The 24,013-nt window shown below is 35.9% G+C and overlaps 3 protein-coding genes and 1 pseudogene across 7 annotated transcripts in view; all 4 read right to left on the bottom strand.

The window, feature by feature from the left end:
• The window catches only part of Cad88C (cadherin 88C), a 46,702-nt gene extending 38,065 nt beyond the window's left edge, over positions 1-8,637 (bottom strand). The window contains exon 1 of the mRNA XM_069500163.1: positions 8,488-8,637. The gene's annotated coding sequence lies outside the window, so the exon portion shown is untranslated. The remainder of the gene's footprint in view (positions 1-8,487) is intronic.
• On the bottom strand, positions 1,295-2,416 carry LOC117984617 (prostaglandin reductase 1 pseudogene; annotated as a pseudogene).
• LOC117984618 (prostaglandin reductase 1-like) lies at positions 3,423-5,209 on the bottom strand. 2 transcript variants are annotated; one of them, XM_034971237.2, is made up of 2 exons: positions 5,123-5,209; positions 3,423-4,539 (listed from the first exon to the last, which is right to left on the bottom strand). In XM_034971237.2, exon 2 carries the CDS (start codon positions 4,499-4,501, stop codon positions 3,494-3,496), a length of 1,008 nt encoding a protein of 335 aa, XP_034827128.1. In that variant the 5' UTR covers positions 4,502-4,539; positions 5,123-5,209; the 3' UTR covers positions 3,423-3,493. The 2 variants fall into 2 exon arrangements, with proteins under 2 accessions (XP_034827128.1, XP_069356321.1); XM_069500220.1 differs by having other exon boundaries at positions 5,127-5,139.
• Positions 8,638-13,690: 5,053 nt separating the features above from the next.
• LOC117984616 (uncharacterized) overlaps positions 13,691-24,013 on the bottom strand; it is a 127,334-nt gene continuing 117,011 nt past the window's right edge. For 3 of the 4 annotated variants that reach the window (XM_034971235.2, XM_069500166.1, XM_069500168.1), the window contains 4 exons: positions 22,573-22,821; positions 22,094-22,257; positions 21,472-21,627; positions 13,691-18,912 (listed from right to left, as the gene is read on the bottom strand). In XM_034971235.2, the coding sequence (XP_034827126.1) occupies positions 18,802-18,912; positions 21,472-21,627; positions 22,094-22,257; positions 22,573-22,821 (680 nt within the window). In that variant the 3' untranslated portion in view covers positions 13,691-18,801. The remainder of the gene's footprint in view (positions 18,913-21,471; positions 21,628-22,093; positions 22,258-22,572; positions 22,822-24,013) is intronic. The other variant, XM_069500167.1, reaches the window with a different exon arrangement.

Below are 24,013 nucleotides of genomic sequence, written 5' to 3'. Positions count from 1 at the left end.
GCATTGCTTATGTACATCCGTTATACAGCCTATAATAACAATTGAGCCATTATTATCAATGCGGAAGGAAGTGTGTGTCTTTCCATACCTTTTCACGACTCAGCCATTTGGCACAGAGATATCCTAGAGTAGGTAAGATATGGTAATCAATAATAGATATATCATTAAGTTTGCGCCACCCCGCAGGACACACCCGTACCCACGGGCCGCAGACTAAGTTTAAAAAAAGGCTGTTGTTTTAATTTTATGAGAAAAGCAAGAAAAGTCATTGTCATCATTTTAGGCGATATACTTCAAGATATCGTTAGGTTTTTAGGATATCCACAAAAGACAACAGGTGTTTGGCGTCTTGTGATTCTTGTCATAACAAATCTGAACCAAATCTATATACTTTAGGTTATTAAATAATTAAGCTTCTTTGTCCTTAACAAATAAGTAGTTATCTGTATCTAACCCTCAAAACAATATTTGACGAAAGCTATGAAATGTACAAGAATTATTTTCTTCAGGGTTAAATTGATAAGAAAACATCAAACATCCTGTAAAATAAAAAAGGTTTCGTTCTCACGACCCACTACATTTTTTGTCGTCAGTGTAGCGATAATGGAAACTGCAAATACAAATCCGGTGGAGATGCGTGGCATAGCAGGTGAACCGCTTTTTATACGCGAAAGTATCTCGGGCCCGCAATAGTTGGCGTTAATTATAGGGTCAATACGCACTTCCTTTTTATTCGCGTTGATGTTTCTACTGTACCTACACATTCATTAACCATTAATGATAAGACTTTGATAAGTGTTCTTAGCACGAATTTTACGTAGGTACTTTCAACTAGCGTAGCGTACGTATTTATTTCATTCGCGTGGTTTTAAAAAATACTCTTTAATTCTTTGATTTCCAGGATAAAAAGTAGCCTGTCATCCTTCAGGTCTTTAATAAATAGCTAGTTATAAGTCGTCCCTATTACTTAGCTATATTTATCAGTTATCGCAGTGTAGTGCAAAATTCTTACCAAAATCGTTTATCTCAAGCATTTTGTGATTACATTTTATATAGGTAGGTAGTTGAATATAAGTCGGTAGATGTATAAATGCGTCATGTAAGTAATAGGCGGTTGGGATTACATACAGTTTATTAAAACACTAGCTTATGCTCGCGACTTCGTCCGCGCGGACTACACAAATTTCAAACCCCTATTTCACCCCCTTAGGGGTGAATTTTCAAAATCAAAGAATCAAAACCCTCTTCATCCATTCAATCAAGCCTATTCATAATATACTTGTTCATATTTTGTTTGACTGTTAAAGTTTGACCACTGCTTTTCCGATGTTTTTACCGTAGAATAATTCTATAAATGCATCAAAAATGTTGTCAAAGCCTTCTGTTACGTGTTCACGATATTTCAGCTTTCCTGACTTAATCCATTGACGTAGATCTGTAAATGCTTCCGAATACCGTTCCTCCCAACGGGTTGTTAAGAAACCTTCAATTTTTAATTGTCTTTTTATTATGTCTAATTGTAAAACCGTAGCTTTAGATAGATTTGCATGGTCTTCATTGTATACACTGATGCTACCGCACACAGCAACTCTTCCAAAGTCATTCATCTGACTTATAATAATGCTGCTTATTTCACCTCCTACATTATCGAAGTAGCAATCTATGCCATTCGGTGCCGCATCTTTGAGAACCCTTTTAACATCTACAGTTTTGTAATTAAACGCTTTATCGAATCCAAGGTCTTTTTCCAACCAGTTAACTTTGTCATCTGAGCCTGCGAAACCGATCACTCGACAACCTTTTATCTTAGCGATTTGTCCCACCAGTGATCCTACAGCTCCTGCGGCACCAGTTACTACAACAGTCTCTCCCATTTTAGGTTTACATATTTCAAGCAATCCAAAATATGCAGACAAGCCTGACGCTCCCATCGCTCCAACTCCTAAAGAAGGCGACAATCCGTTCATATCTGGTAGTTTGTATACCACTTCAGTGTGGTCAGTCACAGGTGCATTCATGTCGATGATACTATAATCGCACCAGCCCTTGTGTGTCAACAATCTAGTACCTATTGGGTATCGAGGGTGGTTAGATTGCTCTATCAATCCTATTTGAGGAGAAAATTGGTCAAATGGTAAGGGAAGCATTTTGTTATAAATTCGTATGTAGGGATCAACGCTTACCCACTCAGTTTTAACAAGAATTTCACCATCCTCTAGTGACGGTAACTCGTATTCTACGATTTCAAAATTATCCCGTTTTGGCACTCCCTCAAAATATTTTATTACCACATATTTCCGAGCTCTCACCATTTTGTGTACTTTAAAATACCTGATATTCTTAACTAATAAAGAACTGTATACAATTTCTGTTTAAATACGAAAATTATCATAGTTAACCCCCTCGTGCAAGTCATGGGACACTAGTTTTTTTTTTCAGTAGCTGGGCTCACGCTTCTATCATGGGTCCAACTTACACCCATACATTTTGAAAGTAAGTAACTGAGGTACATATTAATTTTAATTAATTAGTAAACTAAATTGGCATTCAGAGAAGCAATTTTTAATGATGATGATAAGTGAATTCATCAACGGGAACTGATAACCTAACCTAACCTTTACTTAAAATTATAAAAATATATAAAATCTTGAAACTAGAAAAATGTAGATGAAAGATCTAGATCTAAAAATATTAAATATTAAAAATCTTTGCCAAAATCTAAAAGAATCATTTAAAATTTAAAATAATGCCAAGCTTCGTTAAAATAGAAATATTTAAAATACTGATGATGACAAACCATAAAAATAATTATTGCTTGCTTTGAAAAGGGTAATGTAAAGTTCTTGACAACATTATTTTCAATGCTTGATAATATAAGCCGTTACTTGTTTATTCATTTAATATTATTAATATTGTTAAATCGGTAGTGGCTACTGGCTACAACGAGAAAGTGAACTCGTGACAAAAATTCGGATCTGTAAAGTCGTGGATTAACGCATAGTTATTTAATAATAATTTTGTTTGGTATATTATTTATCACTCATCATGGAATGAAATACTTCTCCTCTCATTTATCCTTTTTTGTTCTGTTAACTTTAGAAGGATACGTACCTACTTGGGAGAAGGATTTATGTAGCGTACCTGCGAAGTCTGGGGGATCTAAAAAGTGTGAAGAGAACGTGGGTCCAGTGGACCTAAGACAACTACAGTTAAGTGTTAAATATAAAATAATGTTATCAGAAACAGTTGATAAATAATGTTATTAAACTTGTTTAATTATCGTTTTACTTGACTGTGGAACGTACCTACTTGAGATAAAAAGTTTTATTTTAGGTATAAATAAAAAGAAACCACAATATATAATTATTTTGTGTAATATTATTCTTATACACATAATATTTTCATTGAATAAATTTACAGTCTCTAGAGGAACATTGTTTTACTAATATTAATAAAAATGTTACGAAAATGCTTCTTACAGATTTTGAACCAATTAAATTTTCACTACAGCTTTACCTGTGTTTTCACCATTTAACATTCCTATAAAAGCATCGTATATGCTATCGAAGCCCTCAGTAACGTGTTCTCTAGTTTTCAGTTCACCTGACTTAATCCACTTCGATAGATCTGCAAATGCTTCAGACCACCGGTCTCTCCAGCGTGGTGCTAGGAAACCTTCCATTTTTAATTGCTTTGACACTATAGCTAGTTGTAATATAGGAGCTTTTGGTAGTTTGGAAACATCATCATTATAGGCACTTATACTTCCGCATACTGATACCCTTCCGAAGTCGTTCATTTGATTTATAACAATGCTGCTTATTTCACCTCCGACATTATCGAAGTAGCAATCGATTCCTTTTGGAGCCGCTTCCTTGAGAACCTTTTGTACATCCACAGTTTTGTAATTGAACGCTTTATCAAATCCAAGTTCTTTTTCCAACCAGTTAACTTTGTCATCTGAGCCTGCGAAACCGATCACTCGACAACCTTTTATCTTAGCGATTTGTCCCACCAGTGATCCTACAGCTCCTGCGGCACCAGTTACTACAACAGTCTCTCCCATTTTAGGTTTACATATTTCTAGAAATCCAAAATACGCTGTTGCTCCGGTCAATCCCACCGCTCCAATGCCTAAAGAGTTCGACAGGCCTTTCAAATCGGGCAGCTTGTATACTATATCTGCCGGAGATCGAAATACATTTGCGTTGATGATACAGTAGTCACACCAGCCCTTATGTGACACCACTCTTGTGCCAACGGGAAATCGAGGATCTTTTGAGTCTTCCACTAATCCAACTTGGTAAGAAAATTGGTCGTAAGGCACTGGAAACCGTCTGTTGTACGCTCTTAAGTAAGGGTCAACGCTAATCCACTCGGCTTTAACAAGAATTTCTCCATTCTGGATAGGTGGTAATTCGCACTCCACGATTTCGAAATCGTCCCGTTTTGGCATACCGTCAAAGTGCCGCTTGACCACGTACTTCCGTGCCTTGACCATGGTGCTTCTTTTACCGGTATATCGCAACTGGGTATGATCTACAAAAACATTATTATATAAGTCATAGCTGTTATCATAAGACATACATTTTATCTAACATAATATCGAAGTTATTATCACTAACATCGTATCTATTGATTAAAAATATTTGAAAAAATGATTTATGAAATGTTGAAATAAAATGTTTACTTTGCTCAGTAAGTTAATTGAAAAAATTTATGCTACTCAATAGTAAATTCATTGAATTTCAAGTAGGTATAAGCGTAAATAGAACCCGTCTGATGGTATATGCATATTGCAAGTGTTTCTCTCTTGGTTTGTGAACGATTAGAATTTGAAACATAGGTATAATCTAAAGTACAATCTTTCGTTACGATATCATGCTGACGAAGCATGACGGGGTCGTTGGCAACTACTAGTTATCTGGTTATCAACTTTTCCTTGCGTAAAATCGTAGAATAGGTAAACTAGAAGTTTCACTGAATATACGATAAATATATGTGTTATGAAAACCCGATTCCATACGTCGTATCACATTTTAACAGAGTAGGTAGGTACTTATATTATCACCACAGACGCATACATAAAACTAATCATATTATTAATTAAAATAATACAGACTTACGATACGGGAACAAACAGCTATCTGTGAGTAAAACTGACAATATGAGGATTTGTTAATGTGACACAGACTTTATCTTTACAGCGCGGCGGGCGGTTCTACACATAGTTCGCACGATTTCCAAACGAACAATAACTTTCCTTGCAAATAAGATCAAAGATTTTCCGACATCTACAGATTCCGTGAGGAAACACGAGGTAGGTACCTATCTAACACCTTCTGTTAATTTTAATTTATTACAATGGAGAAACGATAGCTAATTATCTGGTTATACTTTTTAACTACTTAAGTATTAACTTGTTAGGTACCTACGAATAAAGTGATTGTTTCGGGTATGGTTCATACCTTTTAATCAACGATATATAATACTAGTTGATGCCCGATACGATATATAATACTAGTTTAAAAAACTAAACTATGTCCTTCCCCGGGATGTAAGCTCATTCTGTACCTTTCATCTAAATCGGTTAAACTGTTGGGCTGTGAAAAGTTAGCAGATAAACAGACAGATAGACACATTTTCGCATTTTTAATATAAGTATGGAACTATGGATGTACCTACCTACCTACCGACTATCGTACATAAATAAATAATTATGGCTCTTATTATCTAGATAGCTAACTAGTAACTAGCTTTATTTCGTGTTTGGGTGAGCAACTACGTTGATTATCTTTATTAGGTGTGTTTTAAAATATATAAAAAATAAAATTATTAACTATTTTGATTTGGATTTCTTAATTTTAATATTTTTGACCGAGCGAAGGGAGGTTCTCGAGTGTACTAATTAGGTGAATTTGCATTTATCCGTCCGTCCGTCACACACATTTACAATTTTGTATATCTATTATAAACTAGCTGATGCCCGCGACTTCGTCCGCGTGAACACAATTATAAAACATTATTTCCTTTTCCATGTTTATAATGAAATAAACTTTCTTCAAAAGATAAACGATGATTTTGTATGGATATAAAATTGGCTGACCCATAATAGCAATTTGTCATGATCTACTTCACGCTATGATTCAGCTGGCATTTGTGTGATTGTGAATTGTGATGCACTAATCGAGATCGTCGCAGAAACTGCTATCTATTGCAAGTTCGGCTCACGGCTCACAGCTCACACTAGAATAATTATAAGGAATCTTTAACACGTAAAGGATAGGTTGGATGTGTCTCTACTTAAGGACCTTTTCTTAGGATTCCGTATCTCAAAATTAAAAACCGGCCAACCATCGCTCACCGGTACAATCGTACCAGAAATAATAGGTAGGTACCTACTATTTTTGTGATGTAACCACAAATTCAACGTTTTCGAATTTTTCCTTGTGCTATAAGACATTTTGATACATGCTAAATTTTATGATTTTAGGTCAATCTGAAGTACCCTATAGGTTTTGACTCCCTTGACAGTCACGACAGACAGACAAACAGACAATGAAGTGATCCTACAAGGGTTCCTTTTTTCTCTTGAGATACGGATCTAAAAACGGAAGATTAATTTTGTTGTCCGTCCAGTTGTCTTTCTCTATGTGTCAAAGGCCCTTTTTTCAGAAACGGCTATCAGGAAGTTAAAAAACTGAATACCTAGTAAGGTAATTAAGGTAAGGCCTCTAATTGCTGTACCAATTTTCTAGTTAGAAAAATCGACAAATCACAAATTAGATAAGATATATTATATAATAGGGTATAATATAATAGGATCGGATCGTAGGGCCCCTAGGAGTCGTCGACGGGCACAGAAAGTTACCTGGGACTGGTCAGAAGATAAAAGTACCAAGGGACTTAGGGAGTAAAGTCTACCTATACCTAGGTATAGACGTTTCTCCTCCACTTTAAATGGTCTCTGTTGTAATAAACTCTGGTAGGGTTGTTTGATCTCATTCCGCCCTCCTTTTTCTACAACCGCACCGCACGCCACCGCAAAAAAATTTACCCTCACCTGGGTGCCTGGTGACCTTCGACCGCCCATTGGATCAGGTCCTTTTTTCCACGCATATGCAAACTGTGGAATCAACTCTCTTCGACGAATCTTACTTTTTCTTACTTGTAAACTCTCAGAAAATCCCTTTCGAGTACGATTTAGGTATTACAATTATAATCGCTCTGCAGAAGAAGTAGGTAGGTACCTACCTACCTATACTTATCGATGCCGGTGACAAGTTACTATGTTTACTAGACTTGAACCTGTTTCTAACAAGTAGTTCTATAGGTATTCCTACATTACGCTTTTTGTCCCGGTAGTACGTTTAGGACATAATATTATTACTAGGAAACTACAGGTTCTAAGCCTGCGGCACGTTTTCAAGGGCGTTTTGACATCTTTGTGGAACAACTATCGTACAAGTAAGTTCCGACTGCGGTTGGCATTACATCTTTTTCAGCCCGCACATAAAATCCGCCATTATGATTAACACAGTGACACTCGCATCATCGAGACGAATCTAATAGTAATGACGTAGGTTGTAGAAATCATATTTTATCAAAATCGGTTAAGCCGTTGTGTAGTTACGAATGGATATAGGATAGGAAAGGGCAACATTACATACAGGTCAAATATATCTATTGTTCTTTGGGCTTCGTCGAAGTCGGGTAAAAAGGTTAAGTGCGCCAGTTGTACATCATGGTGAGTTATCATCATCAACCCTTAAGAAACACTCGTACCTATCTGTCTGTTTGTTACAACACAATTTCTATAACTCAAGGGTTCTGTTCTCTATGGTAGGTACCTAAGGGTCTGAAAACTTTTTAAAATAATTCAAGAAAATTGGTGAAATTTGAGAATTTGTTAGTCTTTAAATATAAAACTTTCAATAGTATGTTTGTGTTCATATTACCTAATTAATTTATATCCGGTATCCACCCTTCCCTCCCCTCCTGATATTTTGGTGTTAACTTAAAAAAATATTTAAATTTTTCTTTAAGCTGGGGTCATAATGTAAATAAGAAGTAAAAAATAATAATCATTATTCTACTCGTAGTTTATAAATTGCATTAGGAGTTAAGACTAAGGGCTCAAACTTAAAAACTTGACATAAGGCTTCAAAAAGCTGAATTTTGAACTTTTATTACTTCTACAATTTAATTTTAAGTAATTTAATTAATAAGCCTTCGATTTATTAAACCATAATAATATGCTTTAAGAAAATATCCTAATTATTTATTATTTAAAAAGTTCACTAACGGCCGAAATTAATCATATCTATCTTTATCTGTACCTGTAAAGTGTAAACCTATTTAATGAGTTACTTGACAAGAGGCAACGTTGTTATATTTTGTCAATAATTATTGTACCTTTTAACAACGTCGCTAAGCAACTTATCGACAGATTGATTCATCCATATATGTATGAATTTACGTACTTACCAATATCCAAGAATCCTTAGCAGTCCTTTTATAAAATAGAAAAAGAAACCAAATTTAAATTAAACGTCAATATAATAAGGGTGGTTATACACTGCACTTTCAGTTTACGGACACCTTATAGCGCCGGCGCCGCACGTCGTATTTGACGGGTTGACTACGACTAACTGGCTTGTTGGTGTAAAGTTGCAAACAGACCACATCCCTCTGTAGGCTCTACTTTCGATTTATGAGCCCTATAATTACCTATTATTAATATCAAAATATGAAATAGAGAAAACTATGATTACCTACTTATTATGATCTCTACATAGAAATGGTATCTAGAGGAAAGTAAATGTTATTGCCGAGGTACCTACTTTTAGTTTTTAGGTCTACTAATTACCGCCACTATGAAATTTTAATTAATGTTTTAAATTTTTAAAGCTTTCGACGCGACGACTTTTAAAAATGACTTTTGAAAAGCGAAAATTAAGTGGTTAGGTAACTTTTAACAAAGTTTTGAAACGGCAACGTTTTTGTCAATGAAGAAATTAATTTTGGAACATCTGGAACAGATGTACCGATTTTAAGTAAGTAATTGTAGTAAGAAAAAAGTCTGCAGTTTAGTTGAGGGATTGCATTTTTAGGCAAAAATATGTATGAAGGTAATTGATACTTACTGAGAGTAAGGCCATAGTTATTGTAAGCATAGCAAAATATAGGTAGGAAGATAGTGCAGTACGTATAGGTATACCATACCTAGACCCTAGTATGTAAGAGTTTATTAAAAGGAACTCTAAGATTAACTTTTTCCAAAAATAAAAATAAAATTGTAACATTCGCGGTTTATAATATTTATATACATACCTACTTACTTTATATTATTTGAATGAGATTGGGTACGTTTCAGTAAAATTGAGACTTTCCTTTGAAGTTTCATCTTTGAAATTAAAAAGCATTGCGTCTTTTAAAGCCTTTGGGCGTAGATATAACCACATTTTTCCATAGCTAGGAGAATATAGTTATACTCTAACCCTCTAACAAATAAACCTGGAATAGCGGTGGAATAGTTATACTCTGTTTTGTCTTTCTCTGTCATCAGTAATTTGACATTTGAAGGAAAAAGACAAAACAGAGTATAACAGCTATTCCACCGCTATTCCAGGTTTATTTGTTAGAGGGTAAGTTTACAACAGACTTTTTTTTAATTAATTCAATTATTCCATATTTAAAAAAAAAAATTTAAGATTGTAGAATTTAATCCGCTGTTGTTTGTTACCTTAGCCAGCGTAAAAGTATAAAAAAGTCTTTATAAATAGAAGATAGCATAACTTGTGATGTTTTATTTGAATTTGGAACGCGATCGGCCAAGCGCGACGCTCCCTCGGACGCGGTGGACGCGCGTTGACCGTGACGCTCAGCCGGCTCGGTACCTTAGTACTGTTATTATAGTTTTCGAAAACGACATTCGAGTTCATTTTTATTCATTACAGGCATGCGCTTGACCACACTCAGAAGTGAAGATGTGGCCTAAGAGGGGACGCGTTTGCCTAGAAGGTGCCTATTGACTCTTGTTTTAAAGATATCCGCATTTTACCTACTTGCTAAGGTAATAAACACTGATGGACTATTCCAAAGCCTAGCGATGCGTATAAGCAATGATGACGCAAAGCGTTTCGTGCGTGAAGATAGAATGTCGACGACATAGGGGTGGAAACTCACCCGGCGTCTTGCGGTGCCTACGGTGGTAAAAATGTGAAAGGGGTACAAAGTCGAAAAGCTCCTTCTGAGCACTCTGCGAAATGTATCCTGTAAAACAGCGATCAGCCGGCAACCTTGCGGCGGTGATCAAGACTAAAGTTTCACCGAAACTGGTGAACCTTTGCCTATGTTCTCCTAGCTCGACGATCGATGGCGTCTAAAGTAAAGATGGCGGCTCCGCTAAGTAGCAACTGCTAGCTATCGTAGAGATGTCTGCACGACTTGAGCTGAGCTTGATACCAAGTGACCAGTTGGTGCAGCGTGAACTACTGTTCGACCTTGTTAAGGATTCCATAAGTCTACTGCAGCCAACGCCTTAGCAGTAGCAAACATTAAAAAATATCGGTCAAGTGCGAGTCAGACTCGCAGGCGAAGGGTTCCGTACCATCGTACATTTTGAAACTGTACGATTCGCATATTCAAAAATTATTTCTGTCATAGCGGCAATAGAAATACACATTCTGTGAAAAATTCAACTCTTTACCTATTACTATTCAGTAAATAGGAACAGATGGATGGACTGACGGACGGACAGCGGAGGCAATAGGGTCCCTAGTCTAGTAGAAACTAGTCGGGCTAACGGCGACTAAACATGTGAGTATAGCCGGGTGAGAGATATTATATGTAATGGAAATCACTCACGATAGTTTAAACGCTAAAGTAATAGGGTCCCAGTATCCTTAAAAGATTGGTAATATCAAATCATCGCTTTCCTAGGAAACTGTAATTTTATAGTCCACTAGCTGATCCGTGACAACAATCCCGTGGAAACTCTTTGATTTTCCGGGATAAAATTCCCTATGTCACTCTCCAGGTCTTTGAATATACCCATGCAAAAAATCACGTCAATCCGTTGCTCCGTTGCGACGTGATTGAAGGACAAACCAACAAACCAAAAACCAACAAACCAACAAACAAACACACTTTCACATTTATAATAGGGGTAGTGATTTTACTCTGATGTTAAATTTTCGAAACTCACGATGCTAAAGTTTTCGAGTGATGCAAACTCATAGCAGGGCCTACCGGCATAATATTATGCTACGTGGGTAAAGAGTAAAGACAGAATATTAATAACACCTACCACGTCTACTCACTCCACTTGTCGTTTCATACTGGGTATCTAACTGCTTTCTTGACCAGTATTTTAAATCAGAGAGTAGAACGTACCTATTAATTAAGTGTGTATATACTTTTACTGTGATAGCCTAGTGGTTAGGACGTCCGCGTTCTAATCGGAGGTCGGGGGTTCAATCTGCACGCACCTCTAGCTTTTCGGAGTTATGTGCGTTTTAAGTAATACTTATCACTTGCTTTAACGGTGAAGGAAAACATCGTGAGGAAACCTGTATGCCTGAGAGTTCTCCATAATGTTCTCAAAGGTGTGTGAAGTCTACCAATCCGCACACGTGATAGACTATGGCCAAAAGCCTTCTGACTCTGAGAGGAGACCTGTGCTCTGTAGTGAAGCTGGCGATGAGTTGATCATGATGATGGCACTCCGGGCGGGGACGCTCCGCACACCCGCACAGCCCCCGCGTTATCGCAGTGCGGGATAGCGCGGGTGATATTCGGGTGTGTGGGGTGTCGGCCCGCCTCATACCCCGATTGCCATCTCGACCTGTCGCGGACTATAGGCACTTGAGTGGATGTCTACTCTGTGCTATAGGTATGAATGCAGACATATCCTGTACAAGCGTCCATCCTGTCGTGCTCGGTTGGTGTCGTGCAGCGCTCGCGTCACGCTCATCGACTCCGTGCACAATTACATGCACTTGTAACCGATAACTGTATAATTCTTACCTTATGTACAAACTAATGCATTAGGTGATATTAGGTAACGTTCTCACGCATCTTTTAATTCGTGTTTTTTCAATAATGTATAAGTAATATAAGTTTCTAATTATCTACCTATTTAGAGCGTCGTTGTAACGTAGTTGTCTCAACCACTAGGTAAATGTCCATTGCGCACTAGTGGATATTGTAGGTACCAACCTCCTACTAAAAATATTATGTGAGCCGTGATAGCCTTTTTTTTTTCGAGGGGGAAATCTTCTGAAGATACCCAATCGGGTTATGTGGGATTTCTACCCACTAAAACCCCCTCGGTGGCCCTCCTCAGCGCGTTATTGAGAGGCTCCGGGAACTCTAAAGGACGTACGCCGGTGCCTCTCTCGCGCGACGCCCGTTGGACACATCCTGGAGAAAGTGCAGCCACTCACGACTTCGAAGTCCTAGCGCCTAGACTATTGGTTTAACTGATCAGGGCGTTGATCAACGCCGCCCTGATATCTCCGCCTTCGAGCAGGATCAGCGCGCTCGCGAACCCGCTCGGCGGGCTCCTTCTTGAACATTACTGTTTCACAGAAGGAGACCACTGCCCGAAGCCGTGATAGCCTAGTGGTCAAGACGTCGACCCTATTCGGGAGGTTGGGGTACCACTATATTAAGTGACACTTGCTTTAACGGTGAAGGCAAACATCGTGAGAAAATCTGCATGCCTGAGCATTCTCAAATTCTTAATCACTAGGCTTATCACCGCTTATTAGGTCCATCGATTTTATACAATTTTATTAATAAGAACTAAGTATTATAATTAAGTAATATAATGCACTTCTGCAGTGTCACAGAGATAACTGTTCAGTACTTTGAACTTGATAGTGATACCTTGCGTCTAGGAGAGGTTATCACGATCAAAGCATTATGATTTGTGAACAACTACTGATGTAAATAATATTCTATGGAAATCAAAGTCTCAGTATACTTTTTATAAGACGACACGCTGGTAAAAGTTATTATGTTACCACAACCAAATTGTTGTAATTATGTTTTTAGGGTTCCGTACCTCAAAAGGAACCCTTATAATCCTATGAGGATTCCCCTTTCCTTTTGAACACACTTCGTTGTCTGTCCGTCTGTCGTGTCTATCAAGAAACCTATAGGGTATTTCCCGTTGACCTAGGTAGAATCATGAAATTTGGCAGGTAGCCTGGTCTTATAGCACAAGGGAAAAATCCGAATACCGTGAATTTGTGGTTTCATCACAAAAAATAAAGATTTGTTTCCGAAATTATTAGTGCACTAAATCACATTAAGAGGGCGTTGTACGGCATTAACTTGCACATTTGTATTATACTGGTTTGAGATTTCTTGTACGATAATGCGGAACTCTTCGTGTGCGATTATGACTCGCACTTGACCGCTTTTTTAAACGAGGAGCTGGCGAATAAAACGGTGTGATTGCATGAAATAAATTTTTATAGGAGGAGCAAAAAACTGGATAAAAGCTGTTGAAACTGTAATAAAATTTTACCTACCGTTTTGATCAAAATGATTAATCCTTGTAAATGAGTTGATGTCTTTAATACCCACTGATTAAAAAAAACTACTGATCAGAAGTAATAAGACTGTTTTGTTCGCCAGTTTCTAAATCAGGATTATTTATAAATAAAAAACAAAAGAATTGAATCTCATAATTATCTTTTATTTATAAGATAAAGTAGGGTATGTATAAGGTATATTGTACATTTTTTCAGACACAAGTCACATTCCTACAAATAAATTATCTTTGTGTAAAGACAGGGAGTAGCGTAAAAAATAAAATGGTTTATTTTAAGCTAATTTTTTGATTAAAATAAAAGTGTATTTTATCGCTATAAATTGTAGATAGGCAAGAATTAACGACTTTTTTCGCTAAGTATAACTGCAAAATATACGTAAAGATTCTAATGAATGGAAGCGAAATATAATAAACTTTAATTAACATAATTTTTAAGTTTTAATTTTAACATAGTAAGTAGTGTATTAGCCAAAATAAAAGTAGTAGATACGAGTACGTTAAGACATTATTGTTATCATTAGGTATTATTATTCAAAGATGGGCTTTTCTATTTCATAAAGCGATTTTTTCTGTTTGTATTTATGGAACTCATTTAAGTTAAATCAATTAGGTACCTACCTACTTATTATTATTGTTTCTGTACATTTTCATTAATGGTGATTTTATAAAAAAATATCTTGATTCTATGTGTCATAAATAGATTTACGGATAAATTAATATGTATTACAGTTTGTTTACTTCGCTTAATAAAGTTTATTATATCCGCTTGTTTGACAAACATCGATATAATAAGGCCTGGTTCCAATACATTTGCACCTAAGTTACATTACAGTTAACAACTTCGATGGAAACACTAATTGGAGAGACCACAAGAAAATCATACCTGCCACTTCTTCCATTTCGATTTAGATTTTTAAAAATTCAATGGGGACTCTGATTTTTAAAGACGAAAGTAGCCTAGGTATGTCCGTCTCTGTGCAAGCCCTATACCAAATATCATCAAAATTGGTTAAACAGATGGGTCATGAAAACGTATTAGATAGACAGACTCACAAATAGTCAGACACACTTTAGTATTTATAGTATGGAAAATTACGTTAGCAAAATTTTTGCTGGTCAATTTTTTTAAACAAGAATAAAATAAGTAGGTAATAGGTAACCAGTGGTTATCTCAATCAGCGTTAACTCCGAAGTCAAATTTATTTCAATAGGTATTTCCATTATTACAATATTTAAGTTTACTTATAAAAGTAACACCTACTAACACAAATCCATCACAATTATTTAGAATATCAGTTGATTCCATTTCGTTCTGGTTACTTTATCGATAATAATAATAATATTTTATCATTATTTAGCTACGCAATTTATCTAATAAAATAATCTTATTTATATTAAAATAGGTGAGTCGATTTGTCGATAAAATCTTTTCATACGATAACATTATATTATAAGAAATTAATTCAATTGTTTGTAGAGATAGAATTTCGATACTTGACAACCACAGATAAATAACGATAAATTTAAGATACTATAATCTGCATTCCTATATTATTACGATTCTTTTGAAAGGCTAATCGCTATAATTTAATTACAATTTAGATTTGACTAGAAATAATCAGTACCTATAGATTTACTTAGAATTATAACATGAACTTAGTTCTAAGATCGGTACTTTTACATGCGGGGCATTGACGTCACGATTAAGAATTTTTCCTTTTATTTGTCTGAGAAAGTAAAATGAATATTAAAAAATTCACAAAACCAGTTATAACGCTTGCGCAATACGTCATGAGACCTGCATGATATGCGACTTCCTGTTCGCTACACTTCATACCTCCCCACGCGTGTCCGTGTTGTACTTTTTTTAAATCGTAGGTATAATGTAAAAAATAAAAATTAATTTCTGGCAACTCAATACCTTGTCCAGAAGAAGGCGAATTTGCCGCGCATTGTTTCGCGCGAATTCATACGCGCGTTTGAATATATTATATCGCGCCTAATTTGCGGATAATTCGCCCCGTCTGAACAAGTAACAATAATAAAATTAAGTCAGAAGGCTTAAAAAGGTCTCAAAATCACAAGCCATGTTCCAGCTGTTCCTATAATAATTATATTAACATTTTCTTATGACCTATGTTCTCCGAACATGGTTTGGATTTCAAATTTCTGTAATGTAATTTAATATTATATTTTTTAATTGTTATTTGTTTATTAATCTTATTATATAGCTTTGTATATATACCTAGTAAAAAATAAATTCTACGTAAGAGATAGTGATTTTGTTAGCACTTTAGTAGTCGTAAAGTGCAAATTCTATGTAGTTAATCACAAAGTTAGTGTTTTAGGATATTGGGTTTTATGTTTTATAAAAAAAAAAATTAAGAATATGCCAACCTCTGAGCCTGAGAACAATATTAAAGGGAGATTTTAAGTAAATTCAAACTGCACCAGTATTTTGAAAATGTTTCGCGACCTTAAAAAAATTAAAGTGAGCGCACGCCGCACTTTGCATTCGTGTTCGTACGAAATTCTGTCGTGCGAACATGTACGAAAAGGCACTGCTTCACAGTCCCAGGTAGGTACGTGAAAAAGTTAAATACGCGTTGTTTTTACAACTGATAGGTACACATTACTAACAAAAATTACTCGTGGAATGCTATATTTATACATAATATTTTGGACTACAAATGAAGCCACACGATAATTACATAGTAGGTATGTTATACGTCCGTTGACCGTTACGTACGTTTTATGTTTTGAATAGGTAGGTACAAAAGTTGCGGAGCCGACCGGTTTAAATTAGTAATATAAACTGTTTTACACGAATAGTCTAAATAGACTATTCAATCCCTGCCGGTTCCGCAACTTTTGATATGACGTATTAAAAACTTTTTTTTTGATTATTCAGTATTGAATCTTAGTGAAAAATATTGATATTTGATGGATACCGTCAAGATCTTTCTATGGCTATCTATACCTTGATAATTTTTGTGTGGTATCTCTCGAGTCTAGAAATCAATTCCATAGGACAAAACGATATTTTGAGATTAATTAATACAAGTTCTGCTAAAACGCTTTTTGTGATTGCTACATTTTTAGGGATCCGTACCCGAAGGGTGCTAACGGGACCCTATTACTAAGACTCCGCTTTTCGTCCGTCTGTCTGTCAGCTCGTGAACCGTAGCAGGTAGAGAGTTGAAATTTTCACAGAATGTGTATTTTTAGTGCCGCCATGAAAATTAAAAATAAAATAAAAAGTATTATTCGATATTTTTTGTACGATACGGAACCGTTCGTGTGCAAGTCCGACTCGCACTTGACCGATTTTTTATTTATTTTTAGGACCATAAAAAGATTCAAGTAATTGTCTCCGTAATTTAATATTAATATCGAACTAGCATCATTATAATAAAATATACCTACTTATTCTGTAGCAATCAGTTGAACCATTCTTTCACAATCAAATACTGATAATAATTATGTACAATTTGACGTAAATGTATTTATAACTTTTTAATTTTATTTATATTAATTAAGTACTTTCATTATTTTAGATTTTCTTTTATATTTTACTACTCGCGTTTTTTTTTGCTCGCGTGTTTAGTATAGAGTAAGTAAATAATTTTATTAGTGACTGTTTACTTTTATATCGAGCACTTTAAGCCACAGTATACCTACTAACGTAAATTACTTACTTATTTACATAAATAAAACCACGTAGGTAATTTAATAATGGTAGGCATAAAACAGTCATATTTTAAGCACTTGTGCGTAATACTGACGTTTGTATAATCTAAAAATTATATTAGAGAATGATTAGTGAAAAGTTTAATAAAACGTGTAAACTTCGTAAATGGATTTTAAGATACAGCAGCGTTCAAAGTGCTCTAGGTAGATTATTTTCTGATTTAAACCACTATTCTCGAAATTAGTAGCTATAGTAATAGGGGTTTTAATAATTTGGTACATGAAATTTCATCCACTACTTTATTTAAAGTTATGAACTCTTTATGAATGAATATCTTAAAATCCAAGCCTAAAGATTTAATATTTTCAATTTTCAAAGTAAGATAACTATACTAAGTGGGGTGTCATATGAAAGGGCTTTATCTGTACATTCTAAAACAGATTTTTAATAATTTTTATGCATTATAGTTTTTGATTTATCGTGAAAAATATCTAAAAAATACGACTGTATTACAGAATCTTCGGTGTGCGAGTCTGACTCGCACTTGGCCGGTTTTTTTCCCCTAGCACATTCTACGTGGCTATATTTTAAAATAGCGAATGTCTCTATCTATCCAGCTGCAACATTAACTATAAAACAAGTGTCTAATTCTGTAGTAGACAATCTCTAAAGTAAACCAAATTGAGAGGTCTATTTTTAATGCTATGCTTTTCACACGAAGCATTATGAAAGGGACAACCATAGGTAGGTATACAAGGTGTACCTAACTAGAACGCTGGCAAAAACGGAGACAGGTGATAGTACTGATGATTAGGCTGGTATGATACCACAAAAAAATCCTAAAGCCAAGTAAGTAAAGCCGGGTGAGAGATATTATATATCACAAAAAAAACCCTTATATTTTTGTAAAAGTTGACGATATATTGCAAATCTGACTGACTCTAGAGGTCAACAAGCGTTGCGTAAGTAGGCTGCTAGGAGTCAATGCCGCGTCGTAGGCGGAGCATTGACCCGACTTTTGCGCGCTATACATTGCGGGTTTGAAAGATACTAAATCACTATAACTACAAAATGAGGCAAATGGTTATTGGTAATGGATTGTGTTTAGGTAGTATAACAATAACGCTAAGTTTTTGCTAGCGTTCTGGTTACACCCTGTATTTAGACGTCAGTTTCATTTACAGATTGTGTACAACAGAATTAGTCACATTATTGCTTAACATTTTTAACTTACAATTGCTCAGTCAATCTTCTCGCATTCTTTAAAAGTAGTGAGATTCTACGATATGAATGAGTAGTTCGTGGATTCAATGTTCTTACCTCCTATATACATTAGTTATTTTGGTACCTAATCAGCCCCTCGATTACAGTAAAATGGCAGCTACAGTGTGATAGTCGCAACGCAATCGCCTCTGATTGGCCGACACTCGCTCACTATTGGCTACAATGCATTGTTGCAACAAGAATATCATAAATTCAGCCAATCACACCGATTGCGATTGTATAATGATTGATGCAGGTTTTCCGGAGTCGACCTACAGTTTCATTGCAAGTTGGGCGGCCGCAGGACCGTGATGCAGATCGACCCGCGAAGTAACCGCAACAAATCTATCACTTCCGGGGTCTTCATTGACGTCACGTTTTCATCATTCACCTGCAATAAAAATAGTAATTAAGTACAACATGTTTGTGGCAATCAACCTTCATTGTACTGAGTATAAGAATAAGAATAAGAATAAGAATAATTTATTTTGAATTTAGAATTTAGGCACAAGAAACAAGTTTCCTACCCTCTGCACTAGGAAAACCCTGTATTGCAGAAGGCAGTTACAAGTTTTTTAAAAACTAAGGACTTAATATATTATATCTAATATTATACTAAAATTATAGGTAAGAGAACGAGTTTCCTACCCTCTGCACTAGGAAAACACCTGTGTTGCAGAAAGGCAGTTACAAGTTTCCTAAAAACTAACCTAATATTATACCTCACCTAATACTATACCTAATGTTATACTAAATTATAGATAAGAGTGAGTGTGTGTACGTGTGTTTTCTGTATGTGTGTGTGTATATATGTGTGTGAGCGTGTGTGTGTGTGTGTGTGTATGTGAGTGGGCGCGCGCGCAAACTATATTCTAATTTTTAAAATATTTTCTGTTTCTTCATAGCCTTTGGATGCCAGCCAGCTTTTAATTGCTTTGGTCAAATTGAATTTATTTATTTGGTATATTTTGATATCTTTGTTAGCCCTGCTAAATATATTATACGCCAATGATGAGCTAAATTCATATTGTGATCCAGCGAAACATGTATTTGCAGAGTGCGTAGGAAGTTTGATTACTCTTTTGCTATTGTCTATAGTGCTGGGATCGATTTCAGAGTGGAAGCGCAAAATTATTGAAAATAGGTATTGTTGCCGGACATTAAGTACATTACATCCTTTGTATAAGTCGTCAGTGGGATATCTAAATGGTTTTTCAAAAATAGTTTTTAGTAGGGTTCTGTGGGCGCGTTCTAAACGCAACATAAAAGTTTTGCCAGCCCCACCCCACGCACATATGCAATAGGTCATAATCGAAAGACATAGTGACTTGTAGACCATCATTGTTGTTTCAATAGGGGCAATATCTCTTAGATTTCTAAACAGTGGGATAAGTTTCTTGATTTTACTAGAGGTGTTATGAATATGAGTTGACCAGTTAAGATGCTCATCTAATGTAATTCCAAGATATTTAACAGTAGCCTCTTTAGTTAGTATGTCACAGCTACAACAAGCGCCTAGGCCACTTTTCCGATTACAAGGAAAAGTGTGGATAGGAAGTTTAAAGTATTTGTCAGGATTATTTTTAATTGATGGAGTGAAACATATATATTTTGTTTTCGCAGTGTTGATAGTAAGTAGGTTGTCCTCTAACCATGTCGTGATTTGTTTAAGTCCTTCTTCAGCAAGAAACTTCACTTCTTCCCAATAATTGCCTTTAAATAAAACCACAGTATCATCGGCAAAACAAAATATGCGTCCCGATCTTATGGACAGGTTACAAAGCGGATTTATATAAGTAAGGAATAAGGTGGGGCCCAGAACACTCCCCTGGGGGACACCGTATGTAATGTTAGAAAATTCACTGGTAACATCACCTATTTTAACACATTGCTGTCTATCCTTAAGGTAGTTTTTGAACCAATCCAGTGTAATACCCCTAACACCCATGTTGGAGAGTCTGTCAAGCAAGATAGGGATTGACACAGTATCGAAGGCCTTTTGTAAGTCAAGAAAAATACCAATACATTTTCTTCACCTATCAAGGCACTTTGTAATGTAATTGGTCACATCCAGTACCGCGTCCAGGGTTGATCTATTAGCTCTAAAACCGAATTGATTGAATGCAAGGAGATTTGTCTGTTCAAGGTACTTTATTAATCTGACGTTTACCACTTTTTCCACAATCTTACTCAACACACTCAATAGTGATATGGGTCTGTAATTAGAGATGGACTGCTTGTCTCCACTCTTGTATACTGGAACTACGACAGCTTTTTTGAATTTATCTGGGAAAACACCAGTAGATAAACTTGTATTTACTAGATGAACTATGGGTTCTAAGAGTAAATTTTTAAACCTCTTAATGAAGTACGTTGCTATTTGATCATGACCTGGAGCACTACTAGGTTTAAGCTTTAAAATAATTTTATGAATTTCACATATATCAGTGGGATAGAACATTAGCGAATTAAGGGGAGCATCGTATGCTACATTGGTGTTATTATTTTTGTACTGCACTCCTAACTTATTAATAATTGTAGTTGCCAGGTTATGCCCTATACTAGTGAAGTACTTATTTACCTGTGCTAATGACTCCTTAGGAGTATTCATAATATTCATTAAGGCTGTAGCAGGGGCATTTGATGTTGGTAAGTTACAAATTTCTTTGACTGTATCCCAAGTGCCTTTAGAATTACCTGCATTTTGTTTTAATTTTCCTTGTAAGTAATTTCGTTTAAGTGTCTTCAGTAGTGTGCCAGTTTACTTAGGTAATTAGTGCAAAATAATTAGGTATATAGGTATATCCAGTGCAAAACAAAGTTTTGAACGGGGCATGGTGCGAACTTTCATCGTTTCAGCTTAGCTTTTGTATCAAGAACTGCACTCTGAAGTTATTGTGTTTCCACGCTGGAATTCTATTAACGTAGGCGAGCTGCGAAATCACATTACCTGAAGTATGACGTCACCGCGCCTCAGCCTGCCGTCTCTTGCGGCGACGCTGTCGCTGTACACAGCGGAGATGTAGCTCTGGCCCGAATCCGGATGGCTCTGGACGCTGAACCCCAACCGACTGTTCCAGCCGCGGTTCAGTTCCACAGTCACTATCTGAAACGGGAAAAAAGCATTATGCTCATCTTTCCGAGCAGACTTTGTGTTAACTAGATAGACTCATAGATAAAAAAACTGCAATTACGTACGACTAATGAATTTTTATTTCAAATCTGTCCTCCAATTGTGGGACAATATTACCTGTCTTGTACAATGGGTGAAAATGGGAATTTCTTGGCTTATATTGATTGTGTTCCAACCGGAATTTTGGGACGTTTGAGTGGCTAAAGTGTATTTTACGCCAGAGCAACAACGTACGATAATGCAGCATGATAGGTATAAATAGAAACATTATATTTTCCAGTCTTTAGCAGAATACGAAAGAAGCTTCACTTCGCGTTCCATACATTTTTCTGGCGTTTACTAGGACTTGCAGGTTTTTAAGACTTTTGTTTGGATCGTTACTGTTGTTATTTGGACATTTGTCTGAGCCTTTGGCTTGTATGCCAGTATCATCACTTACCGTAGGTTCTGTGCTAGGAGCTTCTACCGGTGGTTCAGGTTTGATGTTTTCCTTCTGAGCAGTATCGATTTTTGCAGGCTTCGGCGCAACTTCCGGAAAAGGCTTCGCTTTGCGCTCGTTATCTGGTGACAATGCAACACCTTTCCATTTCTTTAATCCATTACCTGGAACATTTAGCATAAGACACTTTTAGGTATAAAGAATATAATATATTATAGTTTTGTCATCATATTTTGTAAGTAGGTAGGTATATGTGGCTAAAAGGCTCTAAAAGCAACGTTGTTATAAAAACATACAAAAAGATGTCCCTGACTCTGACTTATCAACGCTTAGCCCAAATCCTTGGCCTAGAAAGCTGAAATTTTGCAGTTTCCTTTTTAATATGGCCGGATGTTGTAAGATTCCTAGTGATAGGGAATAAAGAGGATTTATACTTTCGCCGAGCGCAGCCGCGGACGCTAGTTAAATATATTCCTTACCATCGTCTTTGTGTCCATCCGAAGCACTATCATTAGTCGTAGTGTGTAAAACTGCACTCTGATACGTTGGGTTCGAGTGTTTGAACCGTTCATCACTGGATAGTTCTGCGGGCATCGACACTGGCTCGTCGGAGTCTACGGGGAATGCTGGCTCGCTAAACCGTTGTAAATTTATGTCCTCCTGGTACACATTTGGGGCATCGAGCGTGTCATTGTCCAAGTTATTTAGCTCGTAACCATGAGGAGGCACTGTAAAATAACAAGTTAGATATAAATTTGAGGAAACAAGTATTTTATACACAACGGTATTTTTTTCATATTGCTTTGTCGTATAACAAAATACTATAAACGTAGGCATAGACTTATAGAGCTGTAATCGAATGTAAAAGATAACTGAGTACAAATAATATGGCGTAGTAAAATGAATAGGTACAAATAAAAAAATTAACTCCTCACGCGGCATTTTTATTTTATGTGTAAAATGTCATGTCAAAGGTACGATTTTAGTTCTTATTTTAAAGGTGAACCTTAATTTTGACATGACAGTTGACCCATAGAGTTAAAATGGCTCGTGAGGAGTCATTTTGTACGGAATATAACGTCGAATGGAAGCTAGAATTAGTTAACTTCCCGAGGTCGGAAGCAACGCCTGATGTGGGCTCATGGGGTAGGGTGCATGTTGCGGTGTGCGGAAGGGTGACAACTACATTGAATTTCTTAGTTTTACGTCAACTTTCACTCTTACTCTACCTCATGAGTCACGACTCACGATTTTGGTATGAAATTACGTTGAATAAGTTGTATTATACCCTGGCCAAAGGCGGCAAAATTAAATACTTAAACAAAAAATAAAAATTAAAATAGTTTAAAGCGATACTTAAAAAATGCCTAACCCAGATTTTGTCACATTTTACTTTTAGTTATTAATTTACAAAGTTACGTCAGTTTCTCTTTCTTTAGTGTTATTTTTGGAACATGCGTGTGCACGCAAACTTACGAGTATCTATAGGTAGTGGACTGTGTAACAAGTGTTTATCAATAAAATCTCTCTGACTTTTCCTTTTAACAATGATACAGAACTTTTCACACGATCTTTCTACTCGTACCTACTAGATTTTCATATTTAATGAGGATTCACATACCTAGAGAGGTTGAAGTATTTATACTATGTAACTTATTAAGTACCTACAAAATATTTATTAAGTACTTACTTGTTATTTTGTAAACTTAACTGGGTAATTATTAATTGTAATTTTTTAACAAAGTTCCAGAATTTAACAGTTCTGAGGTCTTTGAAATAAATAGATTTAGAAAGAGGTGGTTACAGAAACTTTAAAAAATAAAGTAAGCTTAATAAAATTACTAAAATAAGTTTCACTTCAACACCTAGGTACTTACTCGCACTAAGAACAGTCATGTTAAATAGTGGAACTCATCTATA

Source organism: Maniola hyperantus, chromosome 8 (assembly GCF_902806685.2).
Source record: "Maniola hyperantus chromosome 8, iAphHyp1.2, whole genome shotgun sequence".
NCBI classification, from domain to species: domain Eukaryota; kingdom Metazoa; phylum Arthropoda; class Insecta; order Lepidoptera; family Nymphalidae; genus Maniola; species Maniola hyperantus.
This window is presented reverse-complemented; position numbering and strand designations above follow the sequence as displayed.

What these genes read in the sequence shown, in the direction of transcription:
- LOC117984618 (XM_034971237.2), bottom strand. Translation starts at nt 4,501, where the DNA reads ATGGTCAAGGCACGGAAGTACGTGGTCAAGCGGCACTTTGACGGTATG.